Source organism: Arvicanthis niloticus, chromosome 22 (assembly GCF_011762505.2).
Source record: "Arvicanthis niloticus isolate mArvNil1 chromosome 22, mArvNil1.pat.X, whole genome shotgun sequence".
Taxonomy (NCBI): domain Eukaryota; kingdom Metazoa; phylum Chordata; class Mammalia; order Rodentia; family Muridae; genus Arvicanthis; species Arvicanthis niloticus.
In genome coordinates this window covers 4,909,176-4,926,179 of record NC_133429.1, presented here as the reverse complement: position 1 = coordinate 4,926,179, position 17,004 = coordinate 4,909,176, and the positions used below count along the sequence as shown (strand labels likewise).

The 17,004-nt window shown below is 40.8% G+C and overlaps 1 protein-coding gene across 3 annotated transcripts; it reads left to right on the top strand.

Moving 5' to 3' along the window:
* Positions 1 to 314: 314 nt before the first annotated feature.
* LOC143435953 (olfactory receptor 10H5-like) lies at positions 315 to 11,297 on the top strand. 3 transcript variants are annotated; one of them, XM_076919721.1, is made up of 3 exons: positions 315 to 366; positions 5,742 to 6,649; positions 9,415 to 11,297. In XM_076919721.1, exons 2-3 carry the CDS (start codon positions 5,744 to 5,746, stop codon positions 9,442 to 9,444), a joined length of 936 nt encoding a protein of 311 aa, XP_076775836.1. In that variant the 5' UTR covers positions 315 to 366; positions 5,742 to 5,743; the 3' UTR covers positions 9,445 to 11,297. The 3 variants fall into 3 exon arrangements, with proteins under 3 accessions (XP_076775836.1, XP_076775835.1, XP_076775834.1); XM_076919720.1 differs by lacking the exon at positions 9,415 to 11,297 and adding an exon at positions 1,960 to 2,100 and having other exon boundaries at positions 5,742 to 8,153; XM_076919719.1 differs by lacking the exon at positions 9,415 to 11,297 and having other exon boundaries at positions 5,742 to 8,153.
* The last annotated feature ends 5,707 nt before the right edge of the window (positions 11,298 to 17,004 follow it).

Here is a 17,004-nt window from a genome sequence, read left to right as displayed (position 1 = left end):
TAGTTATTAACAGGTATATATATATATATATATATATATATATATATATATATATATATATATATATATATATGATAGATAGATACATAGACAGACAGACAGACAGACAGACAGACAGATAGACAGATAGATAATCTGTTGATGGGAATGAGGGTGGTGTGTTTCTAGGTCTCCAATCATCCTGGACTTACAGGACCATGAGCTCCTCATCCCCAGGCAGGTTCAGTGCAGAGGCATCTGGGAACCTTCCTCTTGGGAAGGCACCTGCAGAGATAAAACTCCTATGCCTCTCATTACAGATCTAGTGTTCTACACACAGGGCTCCACAGACTGCACTATAGACCATCCCCAAATTTCTCTGCTAAGGTAAGTGGAGCCCTTTTGTTTCAGGAAAAATAGGCCAAGTGCTGTGGAGACCGAACTGTAGAAGACAGAGATAAATAAAACACATATAGGCCTTGAATTCTGGAACCAAAGAGGAAGGTAGGAGAATGAATCATGGGTTGTCTACTGACAGGAACCTCTTTCTAGCTGTGAGTGCCTGTCCTGGTTCTCAGTGGCCCATTCAATCTAGTTACTTCTCATCACTTCCCTGTTCTATGCTAGTCATGACTTCCAGTCATGGGTAAGGAGTATTTTCATGCTGGATGGAAGGAGGACATTTCTGAAACAAGGCAATAAAAAGTGTCTGTCCTGTGAGTTTGTGTCACCTGTACCATGTTAATATGCATGTGTGTGTGCGTGTGCATGTGTGCATGTGTGTGTGCACGTGTGTGCACGTGTGCATGTGCGTGTGTGTGTGTGTTGCTCCTCTATTAGAATATCATCACTGCCACAGCAAATTGTTATAAATATGGTGGCTTAAAACAATGGAAATTAACTATTATAGCCCTGAAAACTAACAACCCAATATCAAAATACCACAGGGCCACACACCCTCTGAAGACACTAAGGGAGACTCCTTGTGTTTTCTATATTCTAGTAGCATAGACATTCAGATCCTTGGCTTTATCTTTATAGTCTCTTTTTATTTGACTTTTACTGTTTTTTCTTTTTTAAAAGCCATTAATTTACTTATTGTGAATATATGAATGCAGGCGTGCATGTGCCACAAAGCACAGAAACCAGAGGACAACTTATCAGAGTCACTTCTCATCTTTCATCTACTATGTGAGGAGTCCTAGAGGTCAAACTTGAGTCATTGAGTTTAGCAGCCAGCACGTTTACCTACTAAACCATCTTACTAGCCCCTACTTTTCTTATAAGAACGCCAGTCTCGGTATATAAATCACATTATAATCTAGGATGGACTTATCTCAAGATCCCTACCCTGGTTAAAATCTGCAACTATCCTATTTCCAAATAAGGTCACAGTATGAGGTTACAGGTGGACATGTACCTCTGGAAGACATGGTTCAGTCAAAACAACCCCTCAGGTGTGTGGCTGCTGTGTGTCCTTCATTTACTGACCTCTCAGCTAAGCACCGAGTGTCCTCTGCGTTCTCAGTAGGTGTGTACAGAGTGAAGCATCGTCTCCATTTCTGACTGTTTATGGGGTATAACCCACTCTGTGTGCAGCAGAAGCAGGATGTGGCCCTCTGCTTGACTTTTTCTGCTTTTGTACTTTGTGTCAGAGCTTTAGGTCTATGACACAGATCCATAGTCAGACAGAGGTACATAGTCAGACAGAGGTACATAGTCAGACAGAGGTACATGGGTTTTTGTGACGTTCCCCTTGGAAAGGGAGAGCATTGGAGGAGCGGACTGGGGTGGGGAGGTAATGCTCTGCCTGGGTTTTGTGTCTGCGAAAACAGCTTTTTCCCCCTCCTGTTTCCTGTAGGTGACTGTATAGCCCTCTTGGAGAATCTTGTGAAGAAGTTGTTCTGAAAAATTGTAGTTTTTTTTGTTTTGTTTTGGTTTTTATTTATTTATTTATTTATTTATTTATTTATTTTTTAGATTATGGAGCATTTACCAGAAAGAAAAGAGGCTTTCTGCAATTTTCAGTAAAATGTGCACATTTAGGAGCAGGACTTCTGGAGCCTGTGAATGCCAAGTGTTGGGAAGCAGGCAGCACAGAGGAAGCAGCCTGGAGTGAGGGTGAGCTCCTGGAATGTCATGGGCCCTTATGGATCACCTAGCATGTGAATGACAGATACTCAGCTTAGAGACATCAGTCAGCAATAGGAAGAGAAAATGGTGATTCTAACAATGACACTTGGTAGGCTTCACGCTAACCACCTGCCATGGCACACCCCCCCCCGCCCCCAGAGATCCAGTGAGGACACATATTTGGTTATCAGAATACTCAAGTAAAATCTGTGACTGGAGCCATAGATCTGTATGATTCCACAACCTATAGTCAACTCTGAGAATTATCTCTACTGTGAGAAAAGACAGGGGGAAATAGGGACAATGAGAAGATGTAGTGGTTCAAGAGATGTGACACAGTAACAGACCTGCAGGGAGTGAGGTTCAGAAATGGCAGCGAACAGGTGGAAACGGTAGTGAAGGGAGGGGGCAGTGGAAAGACTCGGGGAGGGAGGGCTGGGAGAGGGAACATTTGGGATGTAAATAAATAAAATAGAATTTTAAAACAAAAACTTGTCTCTAGTGCTAGGTCTGAACTCAGGCGGAAGGGTCTCCATAGCCCCTAAGTGCCTCTTTCATTCGTGCATGGCCTTTCCTTGAGTAAAGCTAAACTGTTCATTTTCCAGGGCTCCGATCTTGGCTCAGAAGTCACACCTTGCAAAAATCCTCTTTGCCTGGTAGAGTTGAGTTTGTACTTTTGGAGTGAATCTTGTTGCATAATGAGCATTTGAAAATCTGTTATGAAAACAGGAGCTTTTTTTAGTCAGTGACAGAGATACAGACATGCATGCATGGAAAATATCTACATAGAAATCCCAGTGAAACTTAAAATGCAGGCTTTTGAGTTCATTGCATTGTACCATGTGACATTTAAAAACTTTTCTACGTTTCTGTGTGTCTATGTGTGTCTCTGTGCATACGTGCCCCCTCTCTCTGTGCTCGTGTGTGTGTGTGTGTGTGTGTGTGTGTGTGTGTATGTGTGTGTGTACAATCAGGTGTGCATATGCATGTACCTGAGCATGTGTGCAGGAGAGTGTGCAGGTCAGGAACTTGCAAGCATCAGTTCCCTCCTACTAGGACCAAAGACAGGTTGGAAGCTTAGAGGCGCCATGCTCAGACTGGGCTTTTGTTTTCTAGTGTTTAGTTTTAAGTCCTTTCTAGACTATGAAGACATATCTTTGAGTAATTATGCCTTTATCTTTAATACTAATATTTAAAGTTTTAGTAGGTTTTTTTTTGTTTATAGCCTCTGTGTGTGTGTGTGTGTGTGTTCTTCAAATGTGCAAGGGTCATTTGGAGGTCAGAGGACAACTTGTGGGAGTTGACCCTCCTGAGGGAAGGTCTTCAGGGGTCCTGAGGATTGCACTCAGATCTTCAGGCTTGGCAGCCAATGCCTTTAGCCAGCAAGCCATCTTGACAGCTCTATCAGTGTTTCCTGTTCTCTCTATGATCTCACAGGGAGGCCAGTTTTACTATCACCTCTATAGAAAGAAACTCCCCCACAGCATCCCCTAAACAATTCCTTCTTTAGCTATGAATTTGGGCTATAAGCAAGGCATCTTTGTACTTCTCAGTAGCTGACACCTCCATTTTGAAGGGTGGGTCCGTTTGCTCTAATCACTAGTACAGTATTTGAAAGGTTTACTCATCTGACTCAGGGTCCTGGAGGGGAATTTCCTTCCTGCTCCTTCTCTTCATAGTTTTTAAGGTTTATGTAATTATTCATGGGTCTCTTCTCTGTTATGAAAGGTTTTGTGGGTTTTTTGGTTTTGGGGGGTTTTGTTTTGTTTTTGGTGTTTCGAGACAGGGTTTCTCTGTGTAGCCCTGGCTGTCCTGGAACTCACTCTGTAGACCAGGCTGGCCTCGAACTCAGAAATCCGCCTGCCTCTGCCTCCCAAGTGCTGGGATTAAAGGCGTGAGCCACCACTGCCTGGTGATAGTCTTATTTTATTAATTTTTCACATTGTCAAAAAAATCCAGCTGCAGTTTTGAGAGTACATTTTTAGTTCTCCGCAGGATATATTCCATTTTTCTACTATAGTCCCTCAATATCATCCACTTATTTAAAATACCTGTTTTCTGATCCTGGGAGGTATAATTGATCTCCATGAAAGACTTTTATGATCCATATTAAACTAATTCCTACATATTTGATCAATTTTGTTGCTATTTTGAATAGAAACTGATTTTGCTTTTACTTTTTACTGTTTCGATTTTACATTTTAGCTAACTTTACTCTTGTCATCCCCTAAAAATCACAAGCAGAATTTTTTAAAGATATTTTTAAAATTTTCTTTTATTTTTAATTATAGTATGGGTGGGTGTGTGTACATGACTTTAGGTACCTGCAGACTCCAGAGGAATTAGATGTCCTGGAGCTCGTTGTGAGCAGCCCAATGTGTGTGCTGTGATTCAAACGTGGGGCCTCTGAACCTCACCTATCTTCTCTTCAGAGCATGACACATAATCTTCATATACTACATGGCTATTATCATAGAAAATACTTTTAAACAAATTGTGGGTCTTAAATTTTGTTGCTTTTCTGTTAAGGTCCTTTCAATGTTCTTGTATTTCATTTTTATTTAGTTCTTGATAGTTTCCTCTCAATTTCTTCCCCTCTCTCTTCTCTTATTTTGCATGTACATGTGTTATGAGTATGGTGTATGTGACTAGTGCATGTGTATATGTGTGTGCAGGTGCTGAGGTGACAGAGGAGGACATCAGGTGTCCTCTATAATTTTCAACTTATTGCTTTGAGACAGTCTCATTAAATCAGTTTTAGTACCTAACATGCATGTTGAGGGCCCACAACTGTTTGTGACTCCATTTCCAAGGGTCAAGCACAGTCTTTTCACTTCCTTAGGCATTTGCATGCGTGTGTATGTGTATGTGCATGTGTGTGTGCGTGTGTGTGTGTGTGTGTGTGTGTGTGTGTGCGCGCGCGTATGTGCATTTCTGCTTCTGTACTTATATGTAGTAGCCAGAGACCAACCTGGGAAATCATTCTTCAGATACCATTCACTTTTCATTTCTGAGACAAGGTCTCTGCTTGGACCTGAAGCTTACTGACAAGGTAATTCTGGAGATTAGTGATACCCAGGAATCTTCCTTTCCTCCACCTTCCCAGTGTTTAGCCCAGAGATTGTAAATGTAACCTATCACACACAGCTTTCTAAATGTGGGTTATAGAAATGAACCCAGATTCATGTGCTTGCATGGCAAACAATCTAACAACTGATTTATATCCCCAGCCTCTTACTATTATCCTTTAAGTAATTCAGTAAAACAACTTCTTATAGGATGTGTATATTGTATTAGATATTTTAAATTATCTAGACATAATTCAAAGTCTGGAGAGGATCTGCAGAGACTATGCAAATACCACCTAATTTTACATAATGAACTTGAGTAGCCAAAGATTTTGGTGCAGTCCAAATTTGGATTTTTGGGGAGGAAATAATTACCTGTGAACACAACTGTAAAACTGCATTTTTCCAGATAGATAGACTAATCATGGTTTAGACAGTTAAATAAGACTCTCAGATATCCTTCTATGAATAGCATATACACACACATACACACACACACGCACATGCACATGCACTGGCACATTGTGATCCTAATTAGTGATATTCCTTCATCCCTTTCAGGTATGGCTGTCATGTTGGGGCTGAATTACACCTTTGTGTCAGAGTTCATCCTCATTGGCTTCTCTACCTTCCCTCATCTTCAGCTGATGTTCTTCCTGCTGTTCCTGCTCATGTACCTCTTCACACTGCTAGGCAACCTGCTCATCATGGCCACCATCTGGAGTGAGCACAGCCTCCACACACCCATGTACCTCTTCCTGTGCGCCCTCTCCATCTCTGAGATTTTCTACACCTTTGCCATCATCCCACGCATGTTGGCCGACCTGCTCTCCGCGCTTCACTCCATCGCCTTTCTGGCCTGTGCTAGCCAAATGTTCTTCTCCTTCACATTTGGCTTCACCCACTCCTTTCTACTCACTGTCATGGGCTATGACCGCTATGTGGCCATCTGTCACCCACTGCGATACAATGTGTTCATGAGCCCCCGTGGCTGTGCCTGCCTGGTTGCCTGGTCCTGGGTTGGTGGTTCATTCATGGGGACAGTGGTGACAACAGCCATTTTCAACCTCACATTCTGTGGACCCAACGAGATCCACCATTTCTTCTGCCATGTTCCACCTCTGTTGAAGTTGGCATGTGGAGAGAATGTACTGGAGGTGGCAAAGGGCGTGGGAATGGTGTGCATCACAGCCCTCCTGGGCTGCTTTCTCCTCATCCTCCTCTCATATGCCTTCATTGTGGCTACCATCTTGAAGATACCATCAGCTGAGGGTCGGCACAAGGCTTTCTCCACATGTGCATCCCACCTCACAGTGGTGGTTGTACATTATGGCTTTGCCTCTGTCATCTACCTCAAGCCTAAGGGCCCCAAGTCTCTGGAAGGAGATACTCTGATGGGTATCACCTATACAGTCCTCACCCCTTTCCTTAGTCCCATCATCTTCAGTCTCAGGAACAAGGAGCTGAAAGTAAGTATGAAGAAAGCTTTCCTCAACAAATTATTTCTGCAGAACTCCTGAAGAGAATGGCTTACCAGTGGGAATGTAGTAGGAAACAATTCTCCTGTTGTTCTCCCTTTGTGCTTCCATTCTGTTTCTCTTTTTCTATACATTGTCTTCTTTTCTCTTCTCCTCTCCTTTTTTCTTTGTTCCTTTCCCCTCCCATCCTCCTCTTTCCCCTTGTGTCACACTCCCAAACCTAACATACCATGTAATTTACCATTTTATCATCCATACAATCAGTATCTGCACTTTAGAATGTTATTTTTAAATCTCATCTAACTCCCTCCTCTGAATCATAGCTGAGTGTTGTACAAATCTCAGTACTTGGTAGACTGAAGGAGGATAACAAGTCTTGTGAACAAGACCAGCCTCGATTACACTGTGAGGTAAAGGCATACCAGGTCTACATAATGAGGCTCTGTCTCAAAGAGCAGGGAAAGGGAGAGAGATCTTTTGTGTATTTGTGTATGTGCGTGTTTGCGTATGTATGTATGAACCCAGAGGAGTGTATCTCATCAGGAACACTACCTACCTTTCTCTTTCCTTTCCTTTTCTTTTTTTCTTTCCTTTTTTCTTTTTTCCTTTTCTTTCATTTCCTTTTCCCCTCCTCTTCCCCTTCCCCTCCCCCTTCTCTTCCGCCTCCTCTTGTTTCTTTTCTTTTTGGTTTTTCAAGACAAGGTATCTCTGTAGTATTGGCTTTTCTGTAACTCACTCTCTAGACAGGCTGGCTTTGACTTCAGAGATCTGCCTGCCCTTGCCTCCTAAGTGCTGGGATTAAAGGCATGTGCCACCACTACTTGGTATATAACTGTCTACCTTTTATTTATGAGACAGGGTCTCTCACAGAATCTGGGATTCACCAAGTAGGGTAGGTTTGCTGGCCTACAAGCCCCAGAGATCACCCTGTTTCTGCCTCACCAGGGTTTGAGTTACAAGTACATACCACCACTTATGGTGAATATTGGGGATGGAACTCAGGTCTTCAACCTTGTGAGACAATCACTTTTCTGATTGAACCACCTCTCCAACCTGTTAGAAACTTTTAACTTTCAACCATTGCTCTTTTTTGCTTATTCTCTCATGACCACTTATATACTGTATCTATGGATTTGTTTTTTCGAGGTATTTTAAATTGATAAACTCATACAATATATATTCTTTTATGGTGGCTCTTTCTACACAGCATCGTGTCTTCAGATTCTTTCACACTGTAGTGTGGACTAGTGCTTTATTGCTTTCATAGATACATGCTGTTACTCCATTTTGGTGGTCTACATTCACCCAACAACCAATGGGCATTTGCATTGTCTTCATCTTTTGGGATTTTATGAATTATGCTGCTATAAATGTTCATGCACAGGTTTTTATGTGAATGTATGTCTTCATAGCTTCATGTGTGTGTGTGTGTGTGTGTGTGCATGCATATGTATTGAAATGGAATTTATGGGTAATAAAGTAAATTTATCTTTAATATTTTTGAGGAACTGCCATAGTATTTTGCCAAGTAACTACCTCATTTTATATTTTTGCCATCTGATTATGAGGGTTCCTATTTCTTTACATCCCTGACAATTCTTCATTATTTTCTGACTTTCTGATTATAGTTACTCTGGTATATTTTCATGAATTTTATTTTATTTAAAAAAATTTAAATTTATGTTATTTATTGTATATATGTATGTGGGTGAACCATGAAGTGGAGGTCAGAGGACAACTTGTAGAGTTAGTTCTCTCTTCCATTTTACTGGGTTCAAACTCAGGACTCTACATATCTTTCATAGCTAACACTTTCATATATTGACACATTGTGCTGGCACCTTAATTTTAATTACAATTTGCAGTGCTGGTACTCAAATCAAGGGGACAGTATTTGCTAGGCAAGCATTCTACTCCTGGGCTATAATCCCAGCCTTATTGGGGTTTTGATTTACATTTTCCTGAAGAGCAATTAGAGGTCTTAAGCAAAGCAAGTAAAAGCATATGAGTTGTTTTACTTTACAGAGGAAGTGGGCTAATTAGTTCAACTTTGAAGATGAGCAAACTGAGCTATAAAGAGTCAGTTAGCGAAAGTTTTACCCAATAAGCTACAAAGTTAGAATGGAACTTATTCTTTGAGTCAGTGTTGAGTCTTAGAAGCATCTTTCCCACGGGTGGTGAGTCAGGGAAGCCAGGCTTTTTTAGATTGGCAAGGGAAGGTTCATGAGGAACAAGAGACAAATCTGGAATGCATCAACCAAATGAGTCAAAAATGAAGGGACGTACTCCCGACATGGATTGAGAAGAATCGTTCAGTGTGTAAGACGTGGAAGGGGCATTGTAAATGTAAACAAGCTGGCTATCATGTTTTAAGGGGAAGCTGGTAGATGTATTCATATAGAAAAGAACATTATGAGTAAATATAGGGAAAGTTTTCATTATCTAAATGTCTAGAACCAGCAGTGTTTCAGACATTTTCTTTAGATCTTAGAATATGCCAATGTACAAAATATATTGGGCACAGGACTCAAATGTAAATATAAAATGTATTTATATTTTATAAGCATCCTATGTACAATTTTAATACAACTTCATGCAATAGTTTTGTTGTAACTCCAACTGGTCTGTGTGACCCATCACACACAAATGTGGAATTTTCCACTTGTAGAACCATTTCAGATTTTGAACTTGCATATTAGGAATGCTTAAGCTATACCATATTATTTATCCTAAAATAGTCATGCCCTCTTCTAAAGGCAAATTTTTGGGCCAGAGAGATGGATTAGAAGAAAAAGGACTCGACTCAGCCTGTTTAATCCACGAGACTCCCATGGTAGGAGAAGAGAATCTCCTCCCACAAATTGTTCCTCTGACCTCTCCGTATGTGGCATGGCGTGTGTGCACATATGCCCCTCTCCTCCACCACCTACCCCTAAAATAGTAGATAAATGCTTTTAAAAATTAAATGCAAGTTCTTTGGTTATATTGGAAATTGCAGGGTGGTTAGTCACAGTACTTGAGAGGAGCCCTTTTTGTTTCCCCTATTTCTAATGCTAAGCTCTCCCACTCATCAGTGCATGGAATTGTCACAGATGAGGAAAGTCCTGAAGTACAGTTAATGTTCCTCTGGAAAAAAAATGCTAATAGCAAAGACGACTTACTAGTTTTACCTTAGAAATGGTTTTTGTTTAGTTGGTTTGGTTTGTTTGTTTGTTTGGTTGTTATTGAGACAAGGTTTCTTAGTGTAGCCCTGGATGTCCTGGAACCCACTCTATAAATCAAGCTAGCTTCAAACTCAGAAATCCTCCTGCTTCTGCCTCACTAGTGCTGGGATTAAAGTTGTGCACCATCACGTATCACTGGTACTTAGAAACTTCACTATGATTTCCCATGGTCATTAGAGAAAAAGCCAACTAGTTATTAATTGGCTAAATATCAATTAAATATGAAGGTAAAACAAATCTTGGGTCAGCAAGATGGCTCAGCTAGTAAAGGCACTTGATGCCAAGCCTGATGAACTGAGTTTTAGCCCTGGACTCAGGATGTGGAAGAAAAACCAACTTCCGCAAGTTGCTTTGTGACATGCACACAGGTACCTTTGCATACACACACAGACACAGACACATAGAGTCAAAATATTTTTAATTAAAACAAACTATAGTCTTTGCTTTAGTTAACAGTAGTTGCTATGTAAATTTACAACAACCAAAAAGTTTACTGGATAAATGTCATATTTCTAGACTTAGGGCAAGGTGAGGGAGATAAGAAAGGGAAGCATGCTATTCCTTCTTCATTTAAAATGTTGATATATTTGTTCATATGGATTTTAAATTATTTTTGAAATGGATATAGTATGAAATGGATGATATTTTGAAAAGCTGAAGTGTGGTACACTAACTACCTGGACTGCCTGCCATCTCCCTCTACCCCGCCCTGCGCTAGAAGTGGCCAGAGGTCAAGTGCAGCACAGCTAGAAGTGGCCAGAGGCCAAGAGCACCCCACAAGATGTTACTTGGTGGCAGGTTCCTCTGACCAGCTCCACAGAGACCATGCCCCAAAGCACTGCTCTTGGGCCAACCCCGTTACCCTCATGGTTCTCTGCTAAGCCCCAGACAATACCTGTCATGCTCACGGTTCCGGTAGAATGAAACTTTTAATGCTTAAAGATTATCCAGTACATTTTTATATTTGGAACTGCTCAATAAACAAGATGCCCACACAATTAGAGTTGTTACCCAATATCTAACCTTTTGATATGAATTTACCGGAGACTGCTATCGACCCAAACATCTTCTTCCATTTTCTTTCCTCTCTCCTCCTCTTGCCCTCCTCTTCCTTCTCCTTTTCCTCCCAACTCCTCACTCTGCCTATCTCTTCTATTGCCCAATCACAGAGCTTCACTGCAAATACAGTGTAGCAGGAAAATATTCTGTTACAATAGTGGCACATGCTTGTAATTTCAGCATTTGGGAAGTGACAAAGGAAGATCATGGGTTCAAGGACATCCTCAATTAAATTAAATAATTAAATTAAATCTGAGGATCATCTAGAACATATGACTGTCATCAAAAAATTAATTTTGATCTTACAGGCATCATATTATCAAGCTGTATTATATGTACATATATACAAATAAAATATTGAGCAAAAAGTATTATATTAAAGATTATTTATGTTGGTTATTGAAATTATTGATGTCTCTTTAGGTTGAGTGCATATGATGACTGCCTCTCCTGCTAACCTTCCCCCCAAAATGACAAATGCTTACATTTCTTTTTTTCCCACAGACTAAAACTAAAAGCCATCATTAATTATCTAGTGAAGAATATGAGTAAATAAAAAAGGGGGGACTGTAAACACCAAAAAGTTTTAGGGTGACAACCCACATACTCTAGAAGAGGAGGTAGCCTCCAGTTCTGACTACTAACATCAGTCATTCCCACAAGTATCCAAGAGCACTGCCCTCATCTCTGGTAATCGGCTTCTCATTTTTGGAGTCCCACACACCCTGTGTTCTTTATTGTTTGCTCTTCCTTCTTAATGGTTCCCTCTGTGGATTCTTTGGTCTCCCCAAGGATGAGCCCAGAGAGGTAATTAAAGGGTAGGTGCACAGAGACAGGCCTGTTGACATGGCGGTCCCCAGGCTTTCAGACACCCCTTAGCAAACTAATTGGAGCTAAGCATGCTGACACTAATTACCAGAGAACAAGGCCAGCTTGGAAAATGAGACCCAAAGCCTTCAACCCATGCTTCTGCTTTCCTTCCACACTGATCCAATGCCTTTGCTTGTGGATGAAATTCCAAGCTCCAATTCATGGATATGTTTTTTCTTATCTTCCCACAAACTCACAAGGATGTCTCTACCCAGTGGCCAGAAGGAACTTCCTAAGGGGAAACTCTGAAAATGCTTCTCAGTTAAACCTTCACCTTCTTCCTCCTCCTCCTTCTCTTCCTCCTCCTCCTCATCCTCCTCTTCCTCCTCCTCATTTTCCTCCTCATCCTCCTCCTCTTCTTCCTCCTCCTTTTTCTTCTACATATATGGTGAGAACTCTGAGAACCCAGAGCCAGTTTATACACCATTCAATCTCTGGATCTTTTTAGCTCTCCAGCCACAGCATCATCGTCTTGTGGAAAACCAAGTGAATTCATACCTCAGGACCCTTACATTGGCTCCAGAGTCTAGGATTCCATTTCTTCTATTTCTATATGCATTAATGCCTGACCTGAATGCCACCTTCTTAGGAATGTCTTCACTGACTTCCTCCCAATGGCTTACCTCCTCTATTAAAATCAATCTCTGTAGCTCATTTATTCACCTCAATATCTTGTCAAAATTTATTATATATATTAATTAGTATAATTTCTTGTGACTATCCATGAGATTGGCTCTAGGATACCCCTGCCTGATACCAAATTCTGAAGATATTCAAATTCTTTACATAGAATGCTGTAAAATGCCATAGAAACTCAAAACAATCCATGTACTTTATATCACCTATAGATTATTTGAAAAAGGTAATACAATGCAAACACTCTACAAATAGTTATCATCCTATATTGTTTAGGCGATAACCAGAAAACAGTACAAATGCCATTTTTGAAGATTTTCAGAGCCAGTGAGATGATTTGGTGGGTAAAAGTGATTGTCACCAAACCTAATGGCCTGTGCTAATTCCCTGGGTCAACATGATGGAAGGAGAGAGCTGATTCCTGCAAGTTGCCCCTCTACATGGTCAGTCACAGATATACAGCACATACACATATAAATAAGTACATGTAGCTACTTAATATGTTCAATCTGGATTTGGTTAAATTTAAGGATATAGAGCCAATGTAAGTAGAGGTCTGACTACATAGTTGTTATAGATATAAGTTATACTAACATTTGTATGGCATATATAACACGTATAACCCTAATCTATACTTGATATCTCTTGATAGATGTCATATATAGGTAATATATGTATGTATCACACACACACGTGCACACACACACACACACACACACTCACTCACACATTCCCTGCCAAGTGTAAGCACTGAGATTGCTGTTTTTATCTAATTGGGTCACAGTGTCACAGTTTTATTTATTTTTAAGAGTTCACGTTCATTTTTAAGTGTGTGTGTGCATGTGTGTTAGAAAGAGAGAGAGAGAGACAGACAGAGAGAGACAGAGAGAGAGAGAGAGAGAGAGAGAGAGAGAGAGAGAGAGAGAGCAGGTTTGTGCACGTGTAAGTTAGGGCCTACAGACTCCAGCAGAGGGTGGGTTCCAGGGAGCTAGGGTTAAAGGCTGTGAGCTGCCTAACGTAGATGCTGGAAATTGAACTTGGATCCTCTGCATGTGCTCTTAAGCACTGATCTCTTTCTCCACCCCTGATTTAATGTTTTAACCTTAGCAGTGGGAAATTGATACACACAGCAAAAGCTCAATGTATTTTGTTGAGTACATATAGCCAGGCTTGCCACCTGCTATGTTTTCCCTGTTTGTGTACAGGGCCAGTGGAGAGAGAGGGTTGTTCTGTGTACTGTAAGACACCAAGCAACTTTCCTGTTCTATCAGTTGTTGTTTTACAGATCCTTTGCCTTCCACTGTAGCAATCAAAATAACTACCAACAATGAATGCCCTATAGACTTGGAAGAACCACAGTGGAATGAGAAACTGGTATACAGGAATGAGTGACTCTCAAACCATAGCATCCTTGCCTTTATCTATAGCCTCAGAACCTTGTCTACATGGTGGTCAGTTTTAAGTGCCTACTTGCCTAGGTCATGAATGAAGGGGGAGGTTCTGATGCTAAGGTTGTGTTCCCCCATTGGTTTGTGATTTGTCAGTAAAATAATGTTGGGGGATAACTGCTGGGAGGAAGGTACAGGTGTGACTTCCGGGTCCCAGGAGAAAAAGGCAAATGCAAGGAAGGAGAGAGGAGTTTCTGCCATGCTTTAGAAGGAGAACACAGCAATCATTGGGGTCTTAGGAGGAGTTGACACCTGTGGCCACTACTACAGATGTGTGGCTAGGGATGCTTGATAATGGCTAGGTGGGACTAGCCACTGAAGTTTACGGCAGGCAGACGGATGGAGATAATAAATTGATAAGGGTACGCTTTTCCAGGCAGGAGGTATCAGAGCCCAGCAGTAGTGCCAAGAAGGCAAGTTCTAAAGGAACAAACTGTGTGCGTGTCTTTTGTCCGAGGATTCAAGGAATTCCAGGTGGGGGCTGGTAGCGCTGTCACCTCCTGAAGCCAAAGGAAGGAGCATAAAACTACGTGCAACACATGAACTGTTTATATCCCTGATTAGGAATTGTTTCTAGCTATATCTAAGATGGTATTTCTGGAAGACAGCATTTAGTTGCGTTGTGGTTGGAATGTAAAATGGTTCTCCAGAGGCACATATATTTGAACACTTGGTCAACGCCTCATGGTGCTATTTGGTAAAGTTGTAATGTTTGTAGTAGGTGGAGCCCTATTGGAGGAAGTAGGTCACTTGGAGGTGGACCTTGAGATTTATAGCCTAGTTCCACTTCCTGTTTACTCCTTGCTTCCTGATTGTCAATACAGTGTGACTGGCCAGACTCCTGTCACCATGCCTTCCCCACCATAGCTTCTTCACCAAGGTACAATCTATCCCTTTGAAATCTAAGCCTTCCTTCATCAAATTGTTGTTTTGTTTTTTTGTCAGTTATTTTGTTGCAAAGATGATAAAGTAACTAACACAAATTGAAGTTAATGAGAATTATAAAACAGATGACCCTCTCCAGTGTCTCTGTGAAGAGGCTGATGAGAATTTAAAATAGTAGTTCTATTCATTCTTTATCTGTTTACCCTCATGAGCCAGAGCGTTGTTCTTCTCCCTTAACACTGATTGATCCAGTTTGGAGTTTCTTCCATTAGGCCACTGGTTCTTGAACATTTGAGTTATAACAATGATTACTTGGGATTCAGTTTGCATATGATATTTTATGTTATTTTACAGCTTCCATGATTGCATGAAGCAATATCAAATAATAAAATTTGTTCGCCTATGTATCTATGAACCATCTACTTATCATCTGGTTATATATCCTTAATTCCTGGTTCTTATCTTATCTGGAGCCCCAATACTTCTCTGTGTGTCTATTAAACTTCAGGGGAATATCTGAAATACAATAGTCCCTCTTTTGTACTCCTTAATTTGAAATTTTACAAATTATTGTTATAGCTGGTACGTCTTGGCTTTTTATTTAAAAAAACAATTTCTATTCATTGTTTATTTTTTATATGTATCCAAATGCACATGTACCATGGACACATATGTAAGTCATGACAACTTTTGGGCATGTGGATCCCAGAGAGCACACTCAAGTCATCAGTCTTGGTGACAAGTGTCTTTACCCACTGACTCATCTTGTTGGCCCCTTCATGAGTGCTTTCTGTGTGCCAGAAACGATTGATTGTGTCTTACATGAGATATGCTACTGCTTAATTCTGGGAGCTGTCATGAAAGTTATAAACACTGTTATCACACCCATTTCAGTGCTAGGAGACCAAGCCTAATAAAGGACAATTTACCCAAGGAAATTTTATTTTTATCATTTAACCAGTGTGCAGCCATTCTTATAGGTCATCATTTTTTTTTTAATTAGGTGCCGCATTTGTTACTTTCCATGAAATGCCGCCATATCTCGGGTCAGAGAGATGATTCTTGGAGGCTAGGCACCATAGAGAGTAGGCAGTTCCTGGCAAAAAAGATTCTGGGAGGAAGAGACTGTGACTCTCAATTGAAGTAGTATCAACACTTATTCCTATGTCTCTTCCTTATAGATCAGAGGCTTTTGTCTAGGGTCCTGTAGAATCTCCCACATTAAATGCCAAGTCATATGCATTAAAGTTTCTGTTCTTCAATTGGACAGTGCCTTGTCTCACATTGGTCTGATTTAAGTACAACTTGCAGTATGACAGAGTCATAAGTACTATTTTTGGGTGTGTGCGTGGTAAGCACTGTGCAATGGCAGTCACAGACATTGCCTTACTGTGTTCGTGTAACTGTTTTAGAAGACAGGTACTTCTTATAGAGTAGGCTCATGCACAGGATGAGAAAACTCGTTTCTATACACTTGCCACACAGTTATAATAATCCTGGAGAATGTTTTCAATTGAATGGACAAAAAAAATTGTTCCTCATGGTTAGAGTTACTTTTTTAGTGCTCCAAACCAATTTACTCAGCAGATATTTGGGAGCCCATCATATGCTACCATAAAGCAATGGACCAAATGAACAAGTTCCTGTACACCTCAAAAGTCCACTGATAAGAAATATGCAATATCTAGCAAGCATAGAGAAGCCACATGACAATATGAACATAAAGTAAACACCAAGAAAAAAGTGCATAACAGGAACTGCTGCTGAGTGGATTGTGGCTAGGAAAGGGCTCTCATAGACTCTCAGAAAGCTTTAAGTAGTGAAGCCTGGTGGGCAGCACACTTGGAAATGAAATGCAGTCTAGATTTGCAGATGGGTGGCATGTAAGGTAAAGAAAAGGAGTCAGAATGTTCAAAACTAGAGCTAGATTTATGTTTCCTCAGATGTAATGAAGGACGGAGACACTAATATTCAGGAATCTGAGGAGACAGCTGAGCAGTTAAAACAGCAGCCATAAGAGCATGAGGATGGCTGTCTTACCTCCAGAAATCCACGTACATTTTTTATGAGTGTGGTAGCCTACATTAATTCTAGCACTGGAAGATTAAGACAAGGACTCCCCAGAGCAAGATGACAAGTGAGACTAGCCCTATCAGAGAGCTCTAGGTATACGTGGGCACCTCTTTACTCAGTAAACAAGTTGGAAGAGTGATTGAGAATGTTT